General features: G+C 34.3%; 1 protein-coding gene across 1 annotated transcript in view; it reads left to right on the top strand.

The window, feature by feature from the left end:
• LOC144347721 (mixed lineage kinase domain-like protein) overlaps window positions 1-27,398 on the top strand; it is a 35,629-nt gene that overhangs the window by 1,717 nt on the left and 6,514 nt on the right. Inside the window, exons 2-4 of the mRNA XM_085499543.1 lie at window positions 1,390-1,476; window positions 24,836-24,910; window positions 25,486-25,642. Coding sequence (XP_085355669.1) covers window positions 1,390-1,476; window positions 24,836-24,910; window positions 25,486-25,642 — 319 coding nt within the window. The remainder of the gene's footprint in view (window positions 1-1,389; window positions 1,477-24,835; window positions 24,911-25,485; window positions 25,643-27,398) is intronic.

The raw sequence follows: 27,398 nt of genomic DNA, 5'->3' as shown, positions 1-27,398 counted from the left end.
TCAAATTTGTAAGAAAAACTGTTGATATATAAATTGTTAAATAAGTGCACGCATTTTGAAGTAGAATGATTCCGTACCAATACATTTTAATATGAAGTTTAACTAAAGTTTGACTAAAGCTCAAGCAACCTGTCAGTTCATATAGGTTTCAAACAATCATTGTGTATCAACGTAATCCGCATAAAATCAACATTTTTCAGGGATGGTTATATTGTGTTTGAATCCTTAGAATCGCGAAAGTAATTTTTGCGAAAACCAAGAGCCTTTAATACGGTGGACTGCTACGTTTAGGGAGTACCAGCTTTATTTGTATTACGATATGTGATGATGCTTTTTACTAGTTTGTTGTTCATTTATTTATTTCCTTTATGAGTGAAATACACTGTTGTCTATAATTGTATTTTGTGATCTGTAGACCAACATTAATCTTCATTTCTAATTATATATATGTAAATTAGTGGGCTTTTTGCATGATGTAATTTATGGGAGTTACCATACCGACCATTTGATGTGGATCAAACTTGGAAATGTTTATTGTTATTATTTTTTTCACACTAGTCGAGTTAACAGTAATAATTGATTTATTTTAATTTAATTTTTAATAATAATTCAAGCCAAATCTTTTAGAAATTGTAGTGCCAATGTCTATAAATAAATTATACCTTATTAATCTACTAAAACCTGTTAATAGGCTCACTTTTATGCAACCCGTAAATTATGTAACATTTTCAACTTCATCAAATATTGAATTTTTATATATTTAATAATATACAATAATGTATCTTTTTTCACCTGTCGAATGGTACGCACGTCACTGTATTTATTATATACCAATTAATTAATATTCGATTGTATAATTAACATTAATTTTTATATTTTCCCTTTGCAATAGCCATAATGACACACATCAAGTGAACACACTCCTAGAATAACCACGCTCCAGTCGATTCAAGGACAAAAATAGAAAAAAACATGCCACCCTTACCTCATGGCGAGAAAAAAATGATTGAGTGGGGATAGTGCGCACACGAACAGTATCACAATCATACAACAATATTTACAAATCGAGTAACAGCTTATCAATTGCCAACCATCTAGTCGCTGCTACAATACTATGTCGGAATTAAAACCATAATAATAATAATAATAATAATAATAATAATAATAATAATAATAATACGAAAGCCGTTGCTAAATTTTAAATATACTATCTATGACAATAAATATATACAAATATCCAATAATATGAAAAATACTATATTCGAACAGAACCATATATCATTCTCAGTCAATATCAAATAGTTTTCAGTAGACAAGTGGTATTCATGCCATCAGAGATCCTTTTAATGATATATCAACCCAATTAATCTAATTCTGTTATAAATACAGGTCAGCAAAAGATGGGGGATGAATTGGATTCTGGATTTAGAAGTTTGCGGGATAAACTAGATGAATCTCAGAAGAATGAGAAAATGGGTACGTCTTATTATTTATTACCGGTTACGTAATTTTATTTTGTTCATTGTTTGGTGTTCAAAATAATTGAATTTTCATGAAATTCTAATTTTAATTCTTGGTTTTACTTGATACATTCAAACACCCATAAAACAACATACTAGTATAGGAAAGAAGACCTTTGGTTGAATCCTAATTTTATATAATTGAATGTGTCTGAAGTAAGAAATACTGTTTAATGCACCATATTTGAACAGAAGAGGTAAATTAGTTGAGCTGGAAAATAATTTTTACCCACAAATTTGCCTGTTGAGTAGATAAAAACATACCCAAGCTATCTGCAAATTTGCAGTTATTTATCTAATTCCAGAAAACGGAGTTAATGACTGACAAAGCGTCATTCTACAATTACACTGCATCCCTTGAAAACGACCAAACAGACGATAAACAAACAAATGAACAAAAAACAACATCAGTAAGAGAATGATACCCTATGGAAAGCCACAGCTATCTTAAGTCGTAAAATATTATGTTATGTAGTGCATTTACCATGTTATGTGGTGCATTTACCATGTTATGTGGTGCATTTACCATGTTGTGTAGTGCATTTACCATGTTATGTAGTGCATTTACCATGTTGTGTAGTGCATTTACAATGATACAAATGTACGGTATGTGGTGCATTTACCATGTTGTGTAGTGCATTTACCATGTTATGTGGTGCATTTACCATGTTGTGTAGTGCATTTACCTTGTTATGTAGTGCATTTGTAATGTTATGTAGTGCATTTACCATATTATGTGGTGCATTTACCATGTTATGTAGTGCATTTACCATGTTGTGTGGTGCATTTACCATGTTGTGTAGTGCATTTACCTTGTTATGTAGTGCATTTGCAATGTTATGTAGTGCATTTACAATGTTATGTGGTGCATTTACAATGTTGTGTAGTGCATTTACTATGTTGTGTAGTGCATTTACCTTGTTATGTAGTGCATTTACCATATTATGTGGTGCATTTACCATGTTGTGTAGTGCATTTACAATGTTATGTAGTGCAATTACCATGTTGTGTAGTGCATTTACCTTGTTGTGTAGTGCATTTACAATGTTATGTGGTGCATTTACCATGTTGTGTAGTGCATTTACCTTGTTATGTAGTGCATTTGCAATGTTATGTAGTGCATTTACCATATTATGTGGTGCATTTACCATGTTGTGTAGTGCATTTACCATGTTATGTGGTGCATTTACCATGTTATGTGGTGCATTTACCATGTTGTGTAGTGCATTTACCATGTTATGTAGTGCATTTACCATGATGGGTAGTGCATTTACAATGATATGTGGTGCATTTACCATGTTGTGTAGTGCATTTACCATGTTATGTGGTGCATTTACCATGTTGTGTAGTGCATTTACCTTGTTATGTAGTGCATTTGCAATGTTATGTAGTGCATTTACCATATTATGTGGTGCATTTACCATGTTATGTAGTGCATTTACCATGTTGTGTGGTGCATTTACCATGTTGTGTAGTGCATTTACCTTGTTATGTAGTGCATTTGCAATGTTATGTAGTGCATTTACAATGTTATGTGGTGTATTTACAATGTTGTGTAGTGCATTTACTATGATGTGTAGTGCATTTACAATGTTATGTAGTGCATTTACAATGTTATGTGGTGCATTTACCTTGTTATGTAGTGCATTTACCTTGTTATGTAGTGCATTTGCAATGTTATGTAGTGCATTTACAATGTTATGTGGTGCATTTACAATGTTGTGTAGTGCATTTACTATGATGTGTAGTGCATTTGCAATGTTATGTAGTGCATTTACCATATTATGTAGTGCATTTACCTTGTTATGTAGTGCATTTGCAATGTTATGTAGTGCATTTACCATATTATGTGGTGCATTTACCATATTATGTAGTGCATTTACATTGTTGTGTAGTGCATTTACAATGTTATGTGGTGCATTTACAATGTTGTGTAGTGCATTTACTATGTTGTGTAGTGCATTTACCATGTTGTGTAGTGCATTTACCTTGTTATGTAGTGCATTTATCATGTTATGTAGTGCATATACCATATTATGTGGTGCATTTACCATGTTGTGTAGTGCATTTACAATGTTGTGTAGTGCATTTACATTGTTGTGTAGTGCATTTACCATGTTGTGTAGTGCATTTACCATGTTGTGTAGTGCATTTACCATGTTGTGTAGTGCATTTACCATGTTATGTAGTGCATTTACCATGTTATGTAGTGCATTTATCTTATTATGTAGTGCATTTACCATGATATGTAGTGCATTTACCTTGTTATGTAGTGCATTTACCATGTTATGTAGTGCATTTACCATGTTATGTAGTGCATTTACCATGTTGTGTAGTGCATTTACCATGTTGTGTAGTGCATTTACCATGTTGTGTAGTGCATCTACCATATTGTGTAGTGCATTTACCATGTTATATAGTGCATTTACCATGTTATGTAGTGTATTCATTTACCATATTATGTAGTGCATTTACCATATTATGTGGTGCATTTACCATGTTATGTAGTGCATTTACCATGTTGTGTAGTGCATTTACCATGTTATGTAGTGCATTTACCATGTTGTGTAGTGCATTTACATTGTGTACTGCATTTACCATATTGTGTAGTGCATCTACCATGTTATGTAGTACATTTACCATGTTGTGTAGTGCATTTACCATGTTATGTAGTGCATTTACCATGTTGTGTAGTGCATTTACATTGTTGTGTAGTGCATTTACCATATTGTGTAGTGCATCTACCATGTTATGTAGTACATTTACCATATTGTGTAGTGTATTTACCATGTTATGTAGTGCATTTACCATGTTGTGTAGTGCATTTACATTGTTGTGTAGTGCATCTACCATGTTGTGTAGTGCATTTACCATGTTATGTAGTGCATTTACCATGTTATGTAGTGCATTTACCATGTTATGTAGTGTATTTACCATGTTGTGCAGTGCATTTACCATGTTGTGTAGTGCATTTACCTTGTTGTGTAGTGCATTTATCATGTTATGTAGTGCATTCAACATGTTATGTAGTGCATTTACCATGTTTAAGTAGTGCATTTACCTTGTTATGTAGTGCATTTACCATGTTATGTAGTGCATTTACCATGTTATGTAGTGCATTTACCATGTTATGTAGTGCATTTACCATGTTGTGTAGTGCATCTACCATGTTATGTAGTGCATTTACCATGTTGTGTAGTGCATTTACCATGTTGTGTAGTGCATTTACATTGTTGTGTAGTACATTTACCATATTGTGTAGTGCATTTACCATGTTATGTAGTGCATTTACCATGTTGTGTAGTGCATCTACCATGTTGTGTAGTGCATCTACCATGTTATGTAGTACATTTACCATATTGTGTAGTGCATTTACTATGTTATGTAGTGCATTTACCATGTTATGTAGTGCATATGTTGTGTAGTGCATCTACCATGTTGTGTAGTGCATCTACCATGTTATGTAGTACATTTACCATGTTGTGTAGTGCATATACCATGTTATGTAGTGCATTTACCATGTTATGTAGTGCATTTACCATGTTATGTAGTGCATTTACCATGTTGTGTAGTGCATTTACCTTGTTGTGTAGTGCATTTATCATGTTATGTAGTGCATTCACCATGTTATGTAGTGCATTTACCATGTTTAAGTAGTGCATTTACCTTATGTAGTGCATTTACCATGTTATGTAATGCATTTACCATGTTATGTAGTGCATTTACTTTGCTATGTAGTGCATTTACCATGTTGTGTAGTGCATCTACCATGTTATGTAGTGCATTTACTATGTTGTGTAGTGCATTTACCATGTTATATGTTATGTAGTGCATTTTTGTAACAAATATAGGCTGTCAGTGAAAACATTCTAAATAGATAGAACTATGGAATGTTCAATATATTAAATATTGGCCAGTGTGATTTCCATGAGGGCATTTCCAGTTTAGCCGAGTGTGGATTAGTTTGATTAGTTTGCTAAAATCAATTTAATTCACATAATTGTGAAGAAATATGTACTTTAGTCAGTCTATTATTTGGCCTGTACAGACTTCCTTGATTAGTAGTTTCCTTCCAATTGAATTTAAAATACTATTTTCATTGAAAATGAAACGTTAGAATCAGTTACAGGAACAGGGAACTGTTTAGGTTTGAAAACTAAAAATATATATTTCAGTATTGACAGATGATGGGGATTCATTCATTAACTCTAACAAATCACTGAACAGCATTGTCAGACTGCACTGGCAACTAGCTAGATGGCTGTATGAGTGATTCTACGACAAATTCTTAATTTGTTATGAGTTGCCTGCTGAAAAACAAACTGAAAATTGAAAAGCAACAGTTCTAAAGCACAAATTTTGCAGTGGGATATACTATATAAAAAATATATAGAAACTTACTCCAATATTTGATGAAAATATGGAATAATGAACACAGATGACACATTTTTCTTAGCTTACTTTAATTTTTAATGCAGAACTTGTAGAACAGGTGATAAAAAAACATGTCAAAAAATGTTTTCAATACTGTTTTCATAATACTGCTACAACTAGTGTAAATCACAAAACTAATGCAAAAGTCAACACATTATGGAAGCTGAATAAAAAGCAAAATATTTTTAATATAGAAAACATCTTTATAACTGTGTGTAGCCTACTACTATGAAATACTTTAATTTCAACAGATCTTATTTTCGCAGGTGACTTTGTACAGAAATAAATTTCACACCATGAATTTCACAAAGTGTCATATGGACAATACAGTAGACGATAGAGTAGACGCAAAACAAACTAAAGAATACCTGTAAACAATCCTTGAATAAAATCGAAATACAAGATATAAATATCAATCATTACTTGGACATTCGCCTGCAATACTTGAAATTTAACCAGTGATACTCAAATTGCTTGATTTACAAAATTACATTGTTAATGACACAGTCCTCATTCAAAATTTTGTGATCTGACATCAATTTGATGCTGATGAAGTCATTGAGATTAGATTGAAACCATTAATTGGAGATGGATTTGTAAAAAATTATGATTTAGTGCTTTTACACGAGAATTTGACATTGGGCAGTCATATTGAATCAAATTACAAAAATAATGTTCATGTTGATGTACCTATTGGTATAGTCTTTATATAATATTTAAACAGAAATGTTCATTGCATTCATGGGAAAGTAGGCATGGGTATCATGAAAAACAAAATGGCCACCAGTCAGCCATATTAGTTTGAAGCACAGACAAAATGCAACTATAACCCAATATGTATGATCACCATATCAACTTTGTTTTAAATTGGCCTAGTCATCTCTGAGAAACAGCTGCGGACATGTAAAAAATGACAATTTAGCGCTTTTACATGAAAATTGGGCATCGGCCAGCCATATTGAATCAAATCACAAAAATAATGTTGTTACAAATGTATTCCTTGGTATACTATCTTTGTACAAAATTTAAAGAGAAACGTTCATTGCATTCAAGAGAAAGTAGCATGGGCACCATGAAAAACAAAATGGCCACCAGTCGGCCACATATGTTTGAATCACAGAAAAAATATGACGTGCACCTATAACCCGATATGTATGATCACCATACCAACTTTGATCCAAATTGGCCCAGTTATCTGAGAAACAGCTCCGGACATGTAAAAATGACGTTTTAGTGCTTTTACATGAAAATTGGGCGTCGGCCAGCCATATTGAATTGAATCACAAAAAATCATGTTGGTGCAGATGTATCTCTTGGTATACTATCTTTGTACAAAATTTAAACAGAAACGTTCATTGCATTCAAGATAAAGTAGCATGGGTACCATGAAAAACAAGATGGCCGCCAGGTGGCCATATTTTCTCGAATCACGAAAAAAATATGATGTGCACCTACAACCCAATATGTATGATCATCATACCAACTTTGATCCAAATCAGCCCAGTCATCTCCAAGAAACTGCTGCGGACACTTTAGGTATCAGAAATAGCAAATTTAACATCCAAAATGGCCGCCATCGACCATTTTTGCCCCGATCATAAAATAACTTGACGCGAAAGACATTATGTATTGTCTTCATGTAAAGTTTGAATGAAATCCGTCAATGGGTGTTCGAGATATAGCCTCGGACGTACGTACGGATGGACGGACGTACGTACCGAGCCCAAATTAAAAATAAAATGCAAAGACAGTAATCAATTGGAAGAAAGTAAACTTTGACAAAAACAAATTTTACAATGCAAGTCATGAAGATCTACTTTATTTGCCAAACATCTGCTATTTGCAGTTTTTACTTCTTAATTGCTGGTGAGAAAAATTATCAAAGACAGAAAAAAATGATGTCGCATTAGCTAGAAAACTACTGTAAATCAAAAAAGGTTTTATCCCACCTGCAGGCGAAGGACCGATAAAAATGAGTCTAACCTGACCTCTGTAAATACCTCATTTATACAGTGATTTAGAACTGGAGATTGGCAATCATGGGTATACAGCACACTTTGTGACATAACGACTGATACATGCTGGGAGATAAACAAGATTCCTATCAAGGTGAACAAGAATGAAGTGCAGATTTTTGTTTGAAAACAAAATCTTTTTGCCAAATTTGGTGTAATTCCCATGATATTTTTATTTATTTTATCAAGGACTTTATGTTTGTGTATTTTGACACTGAAAAGTCAGGTACCAATGAAAAGCAACAAAATCTATGCACCAAGAGAACGAAAGAAATCATGACACTGTTTCGCAGTATATCAAAAAATGAAAGTGCAAATATTGAATTAGGGCTACAACTAAATGGAATACAACATGATACAGTTATAATGTCATGAGCACATCACTCTGTCCAGATTTGAAAAATGAAATTGGACTTAAGGAGTAGGCAAAACAACATGTATTTACCCTACAAGTAACTTTACATGCATATACTAGTACCGGTATATGGAATCTGCCACTACAAAAGCCAAATTGTAGCGGACTATATGGCATCATATATTGTCTTTGCACCCAACAGTAAAATATCAATATAGGTCATCAACTTGAATTACATAGATGTATTAACAAAACAGAACCATATAAAAAGTTATTTTATACAGCAGTTTTAATCTTTACCAAAGTATGTATTAGAGAATGCAAAGTCATAAACATTAAACAACCTATCTTCCTCTGGTAAAGTGTCGCTGATAGTTGGTCGTGGTAGGATCATACAATGTATACATGTATTTGCGACAGGTAAGAATCCTTGGTACACTTCAACAAATTCCACTGAAGGGTGTATCTGAAAGCCCAAAACCGGTTCCTCTTCTGCACCAGTGGCAAATTTCAAAATATCTGACAGAGTGATTTTTCCAGAGAGTCTTCTGCCAACTGAAAAGAATTAACTATGATCATATCAACTGATACAATCATAACAAAACATGCAGTCTGTCTGTTGAAATAGCTTCAATTTAACAAGTATTAACAAATATAAGTGACAAAAATAATTCACAAACAAAAATTTAAGAGTTTGACATAAAATAAACAAATATATATCCAAGGTACCAGTGCATCAAATTTAAAAGCATATTTTGACTCAAAAATATCAATTATTTGACCAAAAAAATCTGTGACTGACCACGGAAGATACTTGTACATCAAATTAAAATATTTCAGGGTCAATAGAGATAAGAAACCTGTTTAACCCCTGTTACATAAACACAAATAAATTCACATATACAGTATAACAGTAAAATGTTAAATTACCTGCAACTTCTCTCATATATTTAATGAAAGCAGCATAAACTAAACGTTCATGCCTGTTAGCATTTGACCCAGCATCACTGAAGGAAGGCGTTAACAATGACTTCAACATACGAAATGTCAACGTATTTGATATGTTTGGTTGCAGTAGATAAACACATATTGGCATAGCTAAAATAATAAACAAATATTTGTCAGAATAGAAAAAAATGTGCATTGGTAATAAATTTGATCAAAATGTCTTAGTCATTCATCTTTTTAAACATCAAAACTAAAACTATATAAAAGCTACATAGTTTAATCATAACATTATAACACCATTTTGGGGGCTACCTAACTTAATGAATGTTACAAAACATTTATAAGTAAATATCATTACTAATAAAATATTTCCTTTGCTAAATTTCAATGTAGAAAATGTTGAACCATATCTGTGAAACAAGAATTAATTAACATACAGCTAAAATTACACCTCAATAAAACTTATTACACAGTATCTGACGTGTTGAGTTTCCTCTGACTCTGATGACTGGTTCTTGGATTATTATCATTGCAAGAAGCTTCTGTTTTGTGCTCTACAACAGTGGTAACACTGTACAATATTTTGTGTAATTCAAATTCAGCTAAACATTACTGTTATATTGTTAAAATTACATTTGATGCCATGAATTATAGTGTTGTCATGACAACATACATTGTTAATAAACAATGAATGTTGATAGTAAACTTGTTATTCAAGAAACTAATCAAATAGTATTATTACATAGTCAATTGTGTTGTTTGTAGCTCTTGTTGTGCAGGAGCATATGTTAGGGTGATGCCTGTGGGTGCGAATTTGACAAATTGAAGATCTTATAAGACCAATAGTTCATTTAAAATGAAACTCAACAAGTCATTGTCAATGACACGTCCCTGTTCCGTTCATATTCGAGTGACATATACATTCAAAGCAGCAACAATATGGATGTTGAACTGCATTCAGTAAAAAAAAATAGCCACCAGTCAGCCATTTTCTACACAATCCCAAAAAAAATTTAAACTAAATTTGCCCACGCATGACTAAGATTCAGTTCCGGAATGGTGAAAATGTGCGATTTTGATGCATTTTCGGGCTTAAAATGGCCGCTATTTGGCTATCGTTAATCGGATCATGACAAAAATGCATGTGCATATGTCCCATATAATGTGTGATGTATGAGTGAAGTTTGAACTTAATCGGTCCATGCATGTTCGAGATACAGGTGATCACGGACGCACGAATGCACGGACGCACACAGAGCAAAACATAAGTCCCCGTTTTCGGACTACGTCCGAACGGGGACTAACAAAGGGGTACTGCAAGACAATTGCAAGAACTGATCGGGGTTGACATCAATCTGTGCATCATTAATTAGCTCAATTTACATATGAATAGATAATGAATGGATACTTGTTCTGCTGATGTCTCAAGAACCTTTCACCAGATTCTTATAAAAGTCAACAATCACATACTATAGGGGAAATTGCCTAGGTGTTGGTTATACCAATACTTATATATTAAATTAGGCTAATAAGTATGTGAATGAATTCAAATAAATGTAGTCGGTTTCAGAATACATCAGTAGTGCACACAAACAGCATATGCCAACAAGTATGGAAATGACCAGGTGACCCCATGTTTTTAAAGTATTTTTCACAACTTGTAGATATGACATTGATAATATTGTAGTACTAATTAAGATTTTATGTCCTACATTGATCTTTTGACACAGCTAATTCACATGTGTAGTTTGGAATGATTGGGTTATGCATGCAAATCGTACTATGCGAAATAAAAGCATAGACAGACTAATCATATATACATGCATGTAAAATGTAATCAATACATTACTTCTTAATAAGTTACAGTAGAAGCTAGAATTTAAATAATTTACCTGATATATGTCTAGTGTACTAAGACCCTCACGAAGTTTAAGAATACATGGTGATATCACTTCACTTGTTGAAAATAATTCTTTTCGAGTATCTTCCTCTAGTACTAGTATTTTACCATTTTGCAGCATACTAAGAGCTATTAGAAAAATAAAATAGACTTGTTTATAATACTACAACATGCTGAGTGTTCTTTGTAGATTATTAGGCACCATATTTTTATTATTGTTTGGTTATTAGCCTATATTGTAGTGAACTTGTTATGAACTTCAGTCAGTTTCAACAAAATACTGAAGCAAGCTTTAACACATTTTATTATTATTATTGCTTAATTCAAATCATAAGATCCATAGCAGAACAGAAGAAGAAAAAAAAATAAAAGTCATAGTTATTACAGTTGATTTTTCCAGTGTTTGAAAAGTGCTGACTTCCACTGTATATCAGAGTTATACAGACTCAAAAGCAGACTATTTGACGACCTCTGCCCTGTTCATCAAATTTAAAAATGGGATTACGAGAAATACACACAAACGAATTAATGCGGATTGTAACGAACATAGTACTAGCGCTACAGTCACTTAGATAACCAAACAGTCTGCGGCACGCACTATTGTAACATACTTTATGAGCGTTCATGTTCGATTTACGGTACATGTAATAAAATGGCTGCAATAAAAATTGGAACAAAACGTTTTAAATAAAATACATTTCACACGATAACTGCATTTGGTGAATTTACGTAACAAGCTATTAGCTCTCATGCATAATGACCGTCTCTGGTTGTCAATATCCATATTGTCATTTAAATCCGTAATCAATACAAGACCTAGGTAAGTAAAACTCCCAACAATGTTAATGTCATGACCATATATAGTAATTGCAGGTAAAGTGTTAAGTTTAAGACGTCCTGAAAAATGCATACATTTTGTTTTGGTAAGATTATATTCAATACCATGATGGATCGCATAGATTTCACAAACATGTACAAGTTTTCTCAAACCCTTGATAGAGGGCGCGATCACGCGCAATTCCCACATGTGCACAGGTGACAACCCTCCCGTTTTAAAATTGCAAGTCCATATTTGTATATGGACTTGCAATTTTAAGTTTGTTTTGTCTGTTACAGTGAATGCACCATTTTACAATAAGCTAACACAAATCAAATTAAAAATATATTTCTCTTACCTCGGTGTAAAATTCCACAACTAATGTTTTCCTCAAGTTCTTGATAGTTTGAATCTCATCAAAAGCAGTCTGCAGCAGGTTATATCTATCTACAATTATCATATTAGTTTCTCCTTCAATGCTCCGATCAACATTTTGAATGTCAAGATCTCTTCCCTGAATAACCTTTGTTTGAAAATATCGCAGTATTTCTATAGGATTAGTAATATCTTCCTGGTTGCAGTACTGTACTGTTTCTAATACGATATCATCTACTGTCTTCTGTCTTCTCCACTACAGATACTTCCTGGAATGCATGTGAAAACATATATGCATTACAGACCTTGCAAATGTGATTTAGGTGTCACTAAGTTGGCAAAATGAAGTCTCAAAGTTTATTTTAACCCACTGTTGAAAAACTTATAGTATCATCAATGATATGTTAGAAAGGGCTCTTTTATTTGCATTAAATTAAGTCCATTTCTAACTCAAATTTCTAATCCCATCCCACTTTACCAACCCAGGAAAGTAAGGTCAAAAGAAATCAAAGAAAGCTTAGAAAGAACTCCCGTGTGCTGAGAATGGAGACACATTAAAATTAATTCAAATTTGGCTCTTAAACGAAAAGCTTAGCAACTAATTTTTGTCTGCTATTTGAGATGCATAACATGAAAAAAATGTGATTCACATTATCAAAATTTATAATACATACAGAAAATACATTTGATTTTTCATCCATTGTTTTTAGTCTAATTTATTTCAGAGCACCTGTGTGATGAATTCAATTTAAATCTGATTTTTTTAGATATCAGAAATGGGCTAATAATAGATAATCAATATGCATGTTTATCAATATTAAACTAATCATGTCTGTGGATTACCTCAATGAACCAAATGAATTATTATACAAATTAAGAAATTATTATGCATAGATTTAGGTCTGTATATTGTTTCAGGATGCAATTTTTTATTATAATGTGATAATTAATACTAAATAAATTAGTGGAAAGCTGAAAAGTAAATTATTATGCAATTAGGTAATTATTATAGATGTATATAAGCCTAAGCCTAATACTAATTTGATCATCACATTGTGTTAGAGTATATATGTACCAAGATATACCAAGTACTGTCACAGACCATCTATGTACGAAGTTTTATTCAAATGTGATTAGAACCAAAAATTATGATTTATTACGCAAATTTATAATTAATATGATCTGATTTTCATTCAAAACTGAGCCAGTCTGTGCATTGTTCTAGAGCATCAATGTACCAAGTTTCATTGAAATGGAATAACTAGTACATGTGATATCAGTGTGGGGGAAACTGCCACAAACAGTATAAGATCTTTAAATCTCACCAGATAGATTATAGATACATCAAGCAGTAGACGGTATACCCCAATGTGCAATGTTCTAATGGTGAACACACATTTATTCAGTTGTACAGGAACAAGATAACTACATATGCTAGGACGATTTAGAACAAGTCATTGTCAATGACACGTCCCCGTTCCGTTCATATTTGAGTGACATATACATTCAAAGCAGATCATGACCGAAATGCACCTGCATATGTACAACACATTGTACTAAATCTGAACAAGTCATGAATGACACTGCCTTCGCTAGTTGTCATTCTAAAGTAGCATGGACATAAATTGGCAAACGTGATTTCTATGGCATTTTCAAGTTTATAGCACTCTCCATCCAGGTCAGCATTATTCTCAGCAAGGAAACCAGATAGCACCAAACCAGTACAACAGGTAAAATGACAAGGAAGTATACAAATCAGATCTGCAAATATGTAGAGTCAGTGTTGTGTCTGTTTGTATAAACTAGTTTGTGGCCCTGGATTAGTTTCAATATCTCTAATAAGGACAAGATTACTTCTCATACGACAATGATACAAATAAAGTCCAAAAATCCAGAAAAATATTATCAAGTTTTTAATATCATACATTAATATTAACAAATCGTGTGAAATTTTATGTACAGAGAAACACATATTTATGCTTTGGTTGACAGAACTTCTCAAAGTAAAAAAAAGAGGACCTGCGAAACTTTATACAATTGTCAGACACGCAGTGAATAGTACCGGTATGTTTTTGTAATACATGCAGTTCCATTTTGATGCATTTTCGGCCTTAAAATGGCCGCTATTCGGCAATCGTTAATCGGATCATAAAAAAAATGCATGTGCATATGTCCCACATAATGTGTGATGTATGAGTGAAGTTTGAACTTAATCGGTCCATGCATGTTCGAGATACAGGTGATCACGGACGAACGGACGCACGGACGGACGGACGCACACAGGGCAAACCATAAGTCCCCGTTTTCGGACTACGTCCGAAGGGGGGGGGGACTAACAATGTATCACTTGGAGTACAAAGGATGAAGTCTGTCTTAATTAACTCTCTTTGTCTATTTAAAGACAAGGCTGGATTCACACCTTGGAATTTTAATCCTTGGCGTCAATTAATATGATTGGTTATTTTAATCGAGCCAATCAGGGAGAACACACTTACCGGTATGTAAACTGATAGAAATGGCTGAATACAGGCCAAAGTGTGTTTCTTTGCGTCACGAAAACAGCATAAATCTATAGAAACTTTGATTACAACTACTCAATTTTGATAACATAACTGGAGATAATAAACACTGATAATTACATACAACAATGAAATAAATCTTATAAAAAGAAGCGAAGTTATGGTTAAATAACATGAAAAATATATGTATCCACATGGTAATAACGATAATCAGTGTAAAAGCAGAAAATTGGCTAATTATGCAAATTAGGTAATTAATATGCACTGATTTTACCCAAAACTAATCAGGTCTGTGCATTATCCTAGAACATCTATGTACCAAGATTCATTGAACTGGAATAATGAGTACTTGTGATATCAGAGTAAAAGGCAAAAATTAACTACTTATGCAAATTTGTTGATTAATATACACACATTTTTACTTAAAATTAATCAGGTCTTTGGATTGTTCTAGAGCATCTATGTACCAAGTTTCATTGAAAAGTAATGATATAATAGTACTTGAAATATCAAAAGCTGAAAATTGATTAATTATGCAAATTAGGTAATTATTATTTCACATACAGACCCGCCAGAAAGTATTTACGCACCTTTCATTTGATCGTTTTCGTACCTAAAAATAACAATTCCGGGTAACATGATGTGTTGATTTTAAAATATACTAAATTTAAGAAGAACTAGTGCATTTATTTTTAGTCAAAATAAAATGGTTGATTTGTGTTTAGTTTTTTTGTATGTCGACGTTTTTTTCAGTGAGCGAAAATCCCCATGGTTAACTCTATGGGAGCGCGCTCATTTGCATACATTTGCATCTCATTAAAACTTTGCGCGTTAAAACATGTGCGATAGTCATGTCCTTTCTCATGCAAATTTGAACCAATTGGGAAGCTGAAATTATTTCAACACACGCTTCTGGGCGGGAATAACTGTTAGTTGTAGTTTATGAATATTCCTATCGAGGTCATAGTGTCAGATACATAATTTTTATTTACAAACATTTAGCCATGCCGAAAGTTAGGGAATTGTCAGAATTTACCAAAGGAAACATTGAAGCTCTATATACAGAATGAGTTCCTAACAGGGAAATAGCAAGAAGACTGGGAATTTCTGAAGGCTACATACGTTTCAACCTGCGAAAACTTCCTCTACGTAGTAGTATGGGCAATCATCGTCAATCAGGTCAACCAAGGCGTACAATGCAACGCGAAGACTGGCTACTCATCCGGTCTAGTTTAGCGAATCAGTTTCACACTGCCCGTGATTTGCGTGCCAATTTTAATCAACTCACTGGGAAAAGATTGAGTTTGAGCACTATAAAATCAAGACTATATAAAGATGGTAATTTTCGCGGCTGTGTTGCTAAAAAGAAACCAAAACTACAACCTCGACACATCGCTTCACGGTTGCAATTTGCCAGACAAAACATCGACTGGACTCCGGCGCAGTGGGCTCAAGTTATCTGGTCAGACGAATCTAAGTTTACGGTGTTTCGTAGCCGTGGAAGATTATTTGTACGCTGGAGACCAGGTGAAGAGTACAAGCTGAAATGCATTAAACCTACAATAAAATTTGGTGGTGGAAGCGTCATGGTGGGGATGTTTTTCGGCTACCTGCTTAGGGTCGCTAGTTCGTGTACCGACGACCATGAACCGATGGAAGTATTTGGATATCCTACAAAACGAAATGATACCATCGGCACTAAGACTAGTTGGACCCAATTTTCATTTCCAACAGGATAATGCCCCCGTTCACACAGCATTGGCAGTGAGGGATTTTCTAAATAATCCACAAGAGTATGGATAACTTTTCGACAACTTGATCACTTTGAATTGGCCTGCAGTCTCCAGATTTGAACCCTATTGAAAACCTTTGGAAGTTGATCGATTTAGAGGTGCTCGCTAACATCGAGGATTTATACGCGACTATAATGGAAGCTTGGGGACAGTTCCAGGTGAACATGTATCGGAAACTCGTCGATACTATGCCAAAACGGCTTAGAGAAGTCATCCAGCGAAGAGGTGGTCACACGTATTATTGACAATTGCCGCATTCTATTTCTTCATGAATATTCATGAGCTTGCGTTTACACTGTATTCTCCGTAGAGAATTCAAACGTTTTTTCACTGTTTCGTTCAGATTGCCGTTTTTATTCAATCTTGCATGAAAATGACAATTTTGTTGTTTTTAGTGTGTGTAAAAACGCATATTTTATTGAATGATATCGTAGGTAGTAACTGCGTGTAGTGTGGTGCGTAAATACTTTCTGGCGTGTCTTTATCTGTCTCTACATCGTCTATCTATGTAAGTTTCATTGAAATGTGATAATTAGTACCTGAGACATGAGTGGAAAAGCCGAAAATTGACTAATTACTATGCAAATTAGGTTAATTATATGCATGAATTTTTACCCAAAACTAATCACATTTGTGCATTAGTCCAGAACATCTATGTACCAAGTTTCATCAAAATCTAATGAGTGGTTCTTTAGATATCAGTGGAACAGTCAAAAAACAGCTAAAAATTAGCTAACTATCATGCAAATCAGGTAATTAATATGCAAGGATCTCAACCAAAACATAATCAAATCTGTGCATTAGCCCAGAGCATCTATACACCAAGTTTCATTAAAAAACAACATAGGGTTCTTGAGATATCAGTGGAACAGACAGACACACACACACATACAGACAGGGTAACTGCAAAGACTCCCATTGTGTGCTTCACACACGAGAGTCAATAAAATCTCAGGGGAAATTAAAAAGTTCATTTTATGGAATGAGCACAAAATAAATTATTTCTATGCAAATTAGCTATGGTCATTCCACCAATGTTGTATCAGAGAAATATGATATGAAAAATAACGAGACGAATGGACATCATAACACAGTGTACCACAAGACAACATGACAAACGCACCACACAACAAGACGAAAGAACATCACAACAAGATGAAATCACAGCATATCATGGCGGATAGTATGCATTTTTACGATATGATTTAGATTAATTTTGCATACAGTCTCGTTTATTCTTTTAGTGTTTTTTTACTACCTTATACTAAAATATGTTTGGATATTTAGAGTACTAACTAGTAGCTTCACGGTGAGGGGCCTTCGCGGCAAGCAGGTTTCGTATCTGGTGGGTGTCGCGGGGAGTAGGGCTTTGTCTCAATAACTGTTTTTTCATCCTTGTTGAGAATTAAACGTTTATGTTTCTTTAACAACTGGAACTATTCTGGGAATACCATTCTGGCAGGAGTTCCAACATAAGACCCATGCTCTGATAATGCCTCTAGTTTCAAAGAGCAATAAACATTACCATTATGATCTTATTGTTTATTGAAATTAATAATAATCCCCATAACAGTTTTCCAATATAGATAAATTGTAGTATGTAACAAACTATATAACTCAGTCTCAACAATAAAATAAAGGAATGTATTATATATATTTACATTATTGCAATACAATGTTTTGTAAATGTAAAATGACACCAAAAATACTGCATAGTGACACCACTTGTATTACTTGATTATAGATTCCCGGGGAACAAATACCGGATTCTACCGTAAATTCGCCCATCCAAAAAATCGCCCTGGGCGGTTTCACGGCTGGTGGGCCCTTATTTGGTGTTCAAATTTTCAAAAAATTATCATTAAATATTTTTAGAGGCTTATATTTTCATTGAAAAATCCACCTACGTCGATTTTCAACGCCGGCAGTTGGACCACCCAAAACGAATGACACTATTGCAATTTATTAAATTTTAAACATTTTGTTCTTGCTGGATTAAAAAGTAGACCGCGCATCTTTCTCCCAAAAAATCACATTAACGAACCTCGTGCGCCAAATACAATTATTTTGTTTCATTTTATAACGGAAGTATATTCTAAAAAAAGTTTCAAATAAAAACGAACCAACTGCATTACTTAGTAGCAAATGATCGCGATAGCGCAATCCGGTCATGCTGCGTTTCACGATTGTTGATTATTACCTAGTAATGATTAAAATAACGTGAAACAAAATAAATTCGTTGAAATGCAAATAAATTTCAACTTATTTCAACGGAAGCGAATGAATCCGATCGCATTTTCAACATTCGATGCTGTAGAAATGAATTTTGATGGGAAAGCGACATGATTTGTTTTCAAATAAAAAAAGATAAACTGGGCATTTGAAGAATAATTTAACTGACATTGTTTACAGCGATAACAGCTCATTGTCGAAACGAAGCTAACCATTCATGCTAGTCGCAATAAATATCAATACTCTTGAATATGCGTTATTGACTGCGGCTAAACTTTCAGTCATTAGAAAAAATTAAAATAACACCTTAAAAAACTGCCGAAAAATCGGCGGTTTCTTGGTCCCATTTTTATTTTTTTTGTAAACCCGAACTCAATTATTTGCAGAAAACCTCGACTTTTTCCGCTCGGAAAGCCATTCACGCTAAATCTAAGCGCTGGGCTGAATCATTCTTATCACCAAATAAACATGGAGAATTGGGTGAACATTTGAAATGTTCGTCGTGATATTGCATTACATTGCGTTTTGTTGTGCTATAAATTGTTTCAAAGACTGCAGTCACACCACACAGAGATAACCAGAACATTGAAAAGTTCGTCGTGAAATGCTTTCCGAGCGAAAAATGTTGGGGGTAAAAAAAAAGAAAAGAAAAAAAAAATTCGCCCATTCATCCATTTTTGGGGGTGATATATCATTGATTCAGCCCAGCAGTAGTGTAGTTTATTTATTAGAGGCGCCAGGGAACCAAAATTTTGGACGTGAATTATTTGGACGACAATTATAACCAAGAGGTGAGAGACTACTTACCGCAGCGACATGCAGCTATGGTGACTGCGACCCCAATAATATTTTAATTTTACTAAGCTAGGGTAAACCCATGTTTATGCTATGAGAAAGTGCAGATCTTGAACGTATTTTAATGGAAATACATTTTTGCTTATCACGGCGAACGCAATTTAATGCGAGTGAATTTCCCTACTAATTTCCTTAGTTGTATGCGGTATCCAATATGGCGACCAATGTCAAAAACATTGTTATGCAAATTAGCTTTAGTTGTAAATTTGAGTTTTCTAGACGATAGATACGTGAATTTGGACCAAAATGTTATCGGCAAGATTCAGAGTATGACAGCCACTGAAACGTTATTGAAGGCAAATGAACACATCAGGCAAAAAAGGCTGTTTCGAGTCGTGACATAAGGCACATACCATTTTGACATACCATTTTGAGTATAGTTCATATATTGCATGCATATTACAGATAACGGCTACACCTCATCAACAGAGTTGTTGTGCCATTGTATATTCAATTTGCTGATCATGCGATGTGAAATAAATAGTTTTCTAACAGTCTAGAGCATTATTCGTGTATATTTTCTATTCAATTCTATAATCATTTATGAGAATTAAATCTTAGTTTAGTGTTAGAGGCACTATGTGCGACATGGCACCAAGTCAATTTTGTATCGATCTAATCGCCGCTAAACAATACATGGTTGAACCATGGAGGTAAAGGTTGAACACATTGTTCATTTCCGTCCGTAGTGAAATCATACTCCGCATCGCATTGTAGGTTTGAAAGTAATAAATAAGTTATAAATAAATATAGAAAAGAGCTCACGCTGAGTGAAACAAAAACGCAAAATATCGATTGTATATATTATCATTATTTTACAATCATTTTAGGTTAACAACAAGTTGTTTAAAGAATATTTGGGAACTCAAAATAGCGGTTGGAACCCATCCAACAAACAACAGCAGCTTTCAATGTGACATGGCATTGATCTGAGCGCCCTCAGGCTCCAAACAGTTTCGTACATTGGTTTCGAATCTATACAATTGCATTTATAAATGTTGACAAAAATCTGCAGCAACCACAAAGAATCTCAAATTAAATGCGTTTATAATTAATACGATTTAATAATATCGAGTGCGGTGTTGTAAATGTCAATTCCGTAATTGATAGATGCCCAGTCAATAGGTACACGCATTGAAAGCTCATCCACGCGGGGCTGACTAATCTCGTATGCTAACGAACTGATTACAGGCCTAGAATCAACCTCATGTCTGCCATTACCGGACTCGGATTCATTCACAACGCCTTCAATGCCATATCCCATGGTATCCGTCAAGTCTATTCCCACAGGATCTTGCCATTGACCTGAAAGCCACATACGCATCGGGGATGACCTTGTTGTGCGTATTCTGTGTCGTGCCCATGCCTTTTGCCAGATTTCTAACTTCTTGTTTATTCTATGCATATACACATAGTGGAGTGCGGCAATGTTCTGTTCGTCTAATGGGTCAAGAATATTGCTTTTTTTTCCATAAAGTAAAATAGCTGTGAGTACAGACTCAACACACCTTCGTAAACATCTCTCCATCACCGTTCAATTCGCTGGTTGTGGACGCTTCTGTCAGTGATGATACTCCCACGATTTTCGTCTCTTTGTGATATCATGAAATCCGCAATATCAACGTTTTCCTTTCCCTTAATCGATCTCACACGACTGGGTAGACCATACTTCTGTACACCAGTCTTAAAACATTGAAGGAGTGTTGCTGCTTGATTGTTATCAGTGCATTGTAGAACGACAGGTAATCGGCTAAAACCATCTATACAGCCAAATATAACAAAATGCCATCGAATCAATTTATGATTGGCATCAATATGCCACAAATGATTAGGACCTTTTACATTATATACTCGCCGTTGTAAACGACCCTTCTTGCGTGATTCCACACCATCATCATCAACACGATGAATACTGTCTCTTAATCTAATCCGCTGGACTGTTACACCTTTCTCATGGAGTAGCTCTTTCAGCAGTTTCTCAACACAATAAGGGAAATCTGTAACTAGCTGTCGGACATGCGAGTCTAGGTCAATGTCTGATATATCACTGAATTCCATCTTACTCAATCCGTAGTACCTCATTCTTCGATAGACAGTAGCCTCAGAAACTGATAACATATTTGATATCTCTGAGACAGTAAAACCTTCGATAATGAAGCTTTCCAACACGCTACGCGGGATAACAAACGCTGGTGCACCGTGCACCTTGACCTCTGAGTTGTTTGGTTGGAGCATGACCCCCATGTGTAGCGCAAGCTAGCCGAAGTGACATCATGTCGTGTCTACTATTCACCCCCAGTTGTTCCAACTCCACGAATGTTAATTTACATACCAAGTCTGGGGATACTTTTTGAGCTTCAAAGTTTGGAACAAGATGACCAAGACGTATTACAGCCAGTATATTGGACATAGATGCAGCCATATTTAGAACATGGAGCGTGGTCACATTAGATGCATTGTGGGACACAACTGATAATTTATTCAAAAGTAAATAAAACAACACATGATGGATGCACCACATGGCATAATGATATACCAGTAAATGCACTACATAATAAGATAAATGCACCACATAACAAGGTAAATGCACTACACAACATGGTAAATGCACTACACAACATGGTAAATGCACTACACAATATGGTAAATGCACTACACAATATGGTAAATGCACTACACAACATGGTAAATGCACCACATAATATGGTAAATGCACCACACAACATGGTAAATGCACCACACAACATGGTAAATGCACTACACAACATGGTAAATGCACTACACAACATGGTAAATGCACTACATAACAAGGTAAATGCACTACATAACAAGGTAAATGCACTACATAACAAGGTAAATGCACTACATAACATGGTAAATGCACTACATAACATGGTAAATGCACTACATAACATGGTAAATGCACTACATAACATGGTAAATGCACTACATAACATTGTAAATGCACTACATAACATGGTAAATGCACTACACAACATGGTAAATGCACTACACAACATGGTAAATGCACTACACAACAAGGTAAATGCACTACATAACAAGGTAAATGCACTACATAACATGGTAAATGCACTACATAATAAGATAAATGCACTACATAACATGGTAAATGCACTACATAACAAGGTAAATGCACTACACAACATGGTAAATGCACTACACAACATTGCAAATGCACTACAAAACATGGTAAATGCACTACACAACAATGTAAATGCACTACATAACAAGGTAAATGCACTACATAACATGGTAAATGCACTACATAATAAGATAAATGCACTACATAACATGGTAAATGCACTACATAACAAGGTAAATGCACTACACAACATGGTAAATGCACTACACAACATTGCAAATGCACTACACAACAAGGTAAATGCACTACACAACGTGGTAATTGCACTACATAACATTGTAAATGCACTACACAACATGGTAAATGCACCACATAATATGGTAAATGCACTACATAACAAGGTAAATGCACTACACAACATGGTAAATGCACTACACAACAATGTAAATTCACTACACAACATGGTAAATGCACTACACAACATGGTAATTGCACTACATAACATTGTAAATGCACTACACAACATGGTAAATGCACCACATAATATGGTAAATGCACTACATAACAAGGTAAATGCACTACACAACATGGTAAATGCACCACATAACATTGTAAATTCACTACACAACAAGGTAAATGCACTACACAACATGGTAATTGCACTACATAACATTGTAAATGCACTACACAACATGGTAAATGCACCACATAATATGGTAAATGCACTACATAATATGGTAAATGCATTACATAACATGGTAAATGCACTACATAAGGTAAATGCACTACTTAAACATGGTAAATGCACTACATAACATGGTGAATGCACTACATAACATGATAAATGCACTACACAACAAGGTAAATGCACTACACAACATGGTAAATGCACTACATAACATGGTAAATGCACTACATAACAAGGTAAATGCACTACACAACATGGTAAATGCACTACACAACAATGTAAATTCACTACACAACATGGTAAATGCACTACACAACATGGTAAATGCACCACATAATATGGTAAATGCACTACATAACAAGGTAAATGCACTACACAACATGGTAAATGCACCACATAACATTGTAAATTCACTACACAACATGGTAAATGCACCACATAATATGGTAAATGCACCACATAATATGGTAAATGCACTACATAACATTGCAAATGCACTACATAACAAGGTAAATGCACTACACAACATGGTAAATGCACTACATAACAAGGTAAATACACTACACAACATGGTAAATGCACTACACAACATGGTAAATGCACTACACAACATGGTAAATGCACCACATAATATGGTAAATGCACCACACAACATGGTAAATGCACCACATCACAAAGTAAATGCACTACACAACATGATATTTTACGACTTAAGATAGCTGTGGCTTTCCTTAATACCCGGTATTTAGGTATTTCAAAAGTGAGTAAATGTTACGCTACATGTTCATCGGTCATACATTATTCGGAAATTATAACCAACTGAATTTTAGCTCCGATGTCGACTTTGTTGAGCGGAGCTTATCATATGAGTAGTTGTTTAACTACAAGACTGATTGGTTCGAAATTGGTGCATATGTACATTGAGTAGACCTCTCTTAGATTTGTTCATTTCTTGATGACCTTTAATTTTCTAATTTTGGTAAAATTGTTTTGTAAAAAGACCAATTGCTTTGATATTATACATATAAGTACTACAGATGGACATCTCTTAGATTTGTACATTAACTGATGATGTCGTCATTTTTTTAATTGAAATGTGCATTGCTAACAGTCTAGAGGCTGATTGTAGCTGGGAACCTCAGGTATACTTCATACAAAACATCATGATGCCATCTGATATCATCTAATTCAGTGAATATGTGTTACTTATGCGGAAATGACTTCCGGCTAAACTAAATAATCCAAAGTATGTTTCAATATTTCATTCTGTTATAAATAAAGATCGGGAAGAGATTAAAGAGTATTTAGAGGATATAAAAAAGAAACTGGATGATCTTCAGCTGGGAACAAAAACAGGTACGTTTATTATATGTTACCTATTAGTTTTCATAAAATTCTTTTATAGATTCTTGGTATTACTTGACACAAGACATTCATACAACTATCCACCAAATAAGATGTTGGAACACATCTCACCTGTAAATGTCGAGTTATTTTTATTGTGTAAATATCCCATAAAATATATGACAATGAATAAATAAAAAGTGGTGGTACCTGAACTTGTCTTCATGGAAACAATGATTCTATGATGTATCTGTTGGATTTTGCTCAAATCTGGAATTCATATTCGAAGCTTGTTGTGGTGTCTCAAGTTGTTTTTTTACGAACAGACAGTAGTTCACAAACGTGTTGTCAAATGTATGCTAGCTACACCCATCTTTAATGGTGAGTATTGCAAAATTGAAATGCCATTATTTGTGTTCAGCATATTCAATGCTCATGGTCTTGTTGAATATAATAACCTACCACCAGTTTTTTTGATGGAAGATACATTTTTCAGTGTCTAATCACTAGAGAGATATACTGGGATAGTGAATAAAAACTTACAATGTGATTAACATATATGCATGTCATTTTCACAATTGTTTCAGAGCACGATAGAAAGACCAGTCAACCAAGTGATGAGCTGAAGATCATAGGAAGTAAAGAATTGAAATTTAAAGAACTGATAGGAGAAGGTCGAATCGGTAAAGTCTACAAAGCTGTTTATAACAAGCACGCTGTTGCTGTTAAACAATTCACAGAAGAGTAAGTGAAGCTATTTACATAGAAACTCACATACTTCTTTTTCACGTGTATATGTATCTCCAGGTTGGCCTGTCCCAGCATGGTTGGTTACTTGCATATAAATTAAAATTAAATGATTATAGTACAATTTCCTTGCAATACACTATATAAAGTTATAAACTAATATTATATTGATATGAGTGATGAATCATTTGCGATCTACCTGGTATTTGATTAAAGTTTTGTAAATACAAAATACATTTCATTTTGTATGTGTCCTTCAATAGCAATGTTTGATAACAATGTGGCAAACAACAAAATCACAATGTTCTCATTAATGAGTTGACAAATTTACTAAATCATCTCTGATGGTATTACGACATAAACAGTGATGATATTGGAAAAAACATGTTCTTCAAATTGCTGACCTAACAATTTTGAAATTCACTGGCAATGGCATTCTTATGCATGGAACTGAGCCCTCATTGCTAATGGTTACATAGCTTTTTTTGACTACCAAGTTTTAAAACTAGCAATTTTTCACTCTTCTTATAAAATAGTGCCTTTATATTTACTGGTTTGTTCTAATGCTTTATAGTAGTAATTAAGGGTTCTGGTTGGCTTTCTTTTTAAGCATTTGAGCATTACATGTTTCAAAATACGAAGTTGATCTTCTATAACAGAGTTAGAACCCTCATTCTGATTCACCACTTCCAATGCAACTAACAACGAACACACAATACTCGAAATTAAGTATAGCTTAATAGCTTTGGTTTAAATATCTGTTAGTTGTATGATGTCTCGATATCATCGCTGTACTGCCTCGAAATCCAAGCCAACACAACGTTCACTGTGCACAGCCATATTTGTTTTAATAGCTTGCCCAAGCGTGTCGATGAAAGAAGCAATCTGATTAGCTGTATACAAACTGATGCTAAACTGTGAGGGCACTGTCACATACACACAGTCCTAATGAAATACTTCAAGGAGATAATGGAGTGTTTTGCCGGAACATTCACCTTGAAAATTCAAGATGAGAATAATCTTGTTTTCTGTCATTGGAATATACAAGTCATTTGTCTTGTCACAATGGTCCGCGGGGGACAGGACATCATAATTAAGAAAGTCCGTCGTAATTAAGGAAGTCTGTCATAACATATTTCAGCACATTTCAGTTAGACATCACAATCAACTATGGTCTTTAATCTCTGAAGTTTGTCCATTTCTGGCTTTCTGGTTGATTGGTGGCATTTGCAACTTATAAAAAATGTGTACATAATTCAAATGTACTGTTCTTGTAATTACTCGACAACCCTTTTCAGTCTGAGAATAAACTTCAACCCTTATCTGAATAGCGGCCAGTTTATATGTATGTGACCTGTACGTTTCATAAATAATTAAAATAAGAAGCACTGACACACCCATTCATTAGTCCCAAATAGAGGGAGGTCATCGCTGACACTCTTCATGGAGTTTTTCGTTAAAACTTTCCATACTTTTTGTGTCTTGAGCGAAACAAAGATGAGTCACGGTTCAACCCAATTCGGTTTAAAGGTTAATGAATTCCAAAAATTTTTTTCCAATTTTGCGAATGTCTATTGTTGACTTAAACAACAAACGTACTACTGTTGCACATTTTCTCCCTGTTTCTTGATCTTGCTTTTTGTTCCACAAGGTTACTACAGCATGGACCCACAGCCTCCTGTTCTAGAGTGTTTATTTTGCATTTCACCTTTATATTCTGGACAGTCTTAATAATATTCCTCATCTTTTTCTC

This window comes from Saccoglossus kowalevskii, chromosome 5 (genome assembly GCF_978046115.1).
Source record: "Saccoglossus kowalevskii chromosome 5, keSacKowa6.1, whole genome shotgun sequence".
NCBI classification, from domain to species: domain Eukaryota; kingdom Metazoa; phylum Hemichordata; class Enteropneusta; family Harrimaniidae; genus Saccoglossus; species Saccoglossus kowalevskii.
The sequence above is the reverse complement of the archived record's forward strand: the minus strand, read 5'-3'. Positions and strand labels throughout refer to the sequence as shown.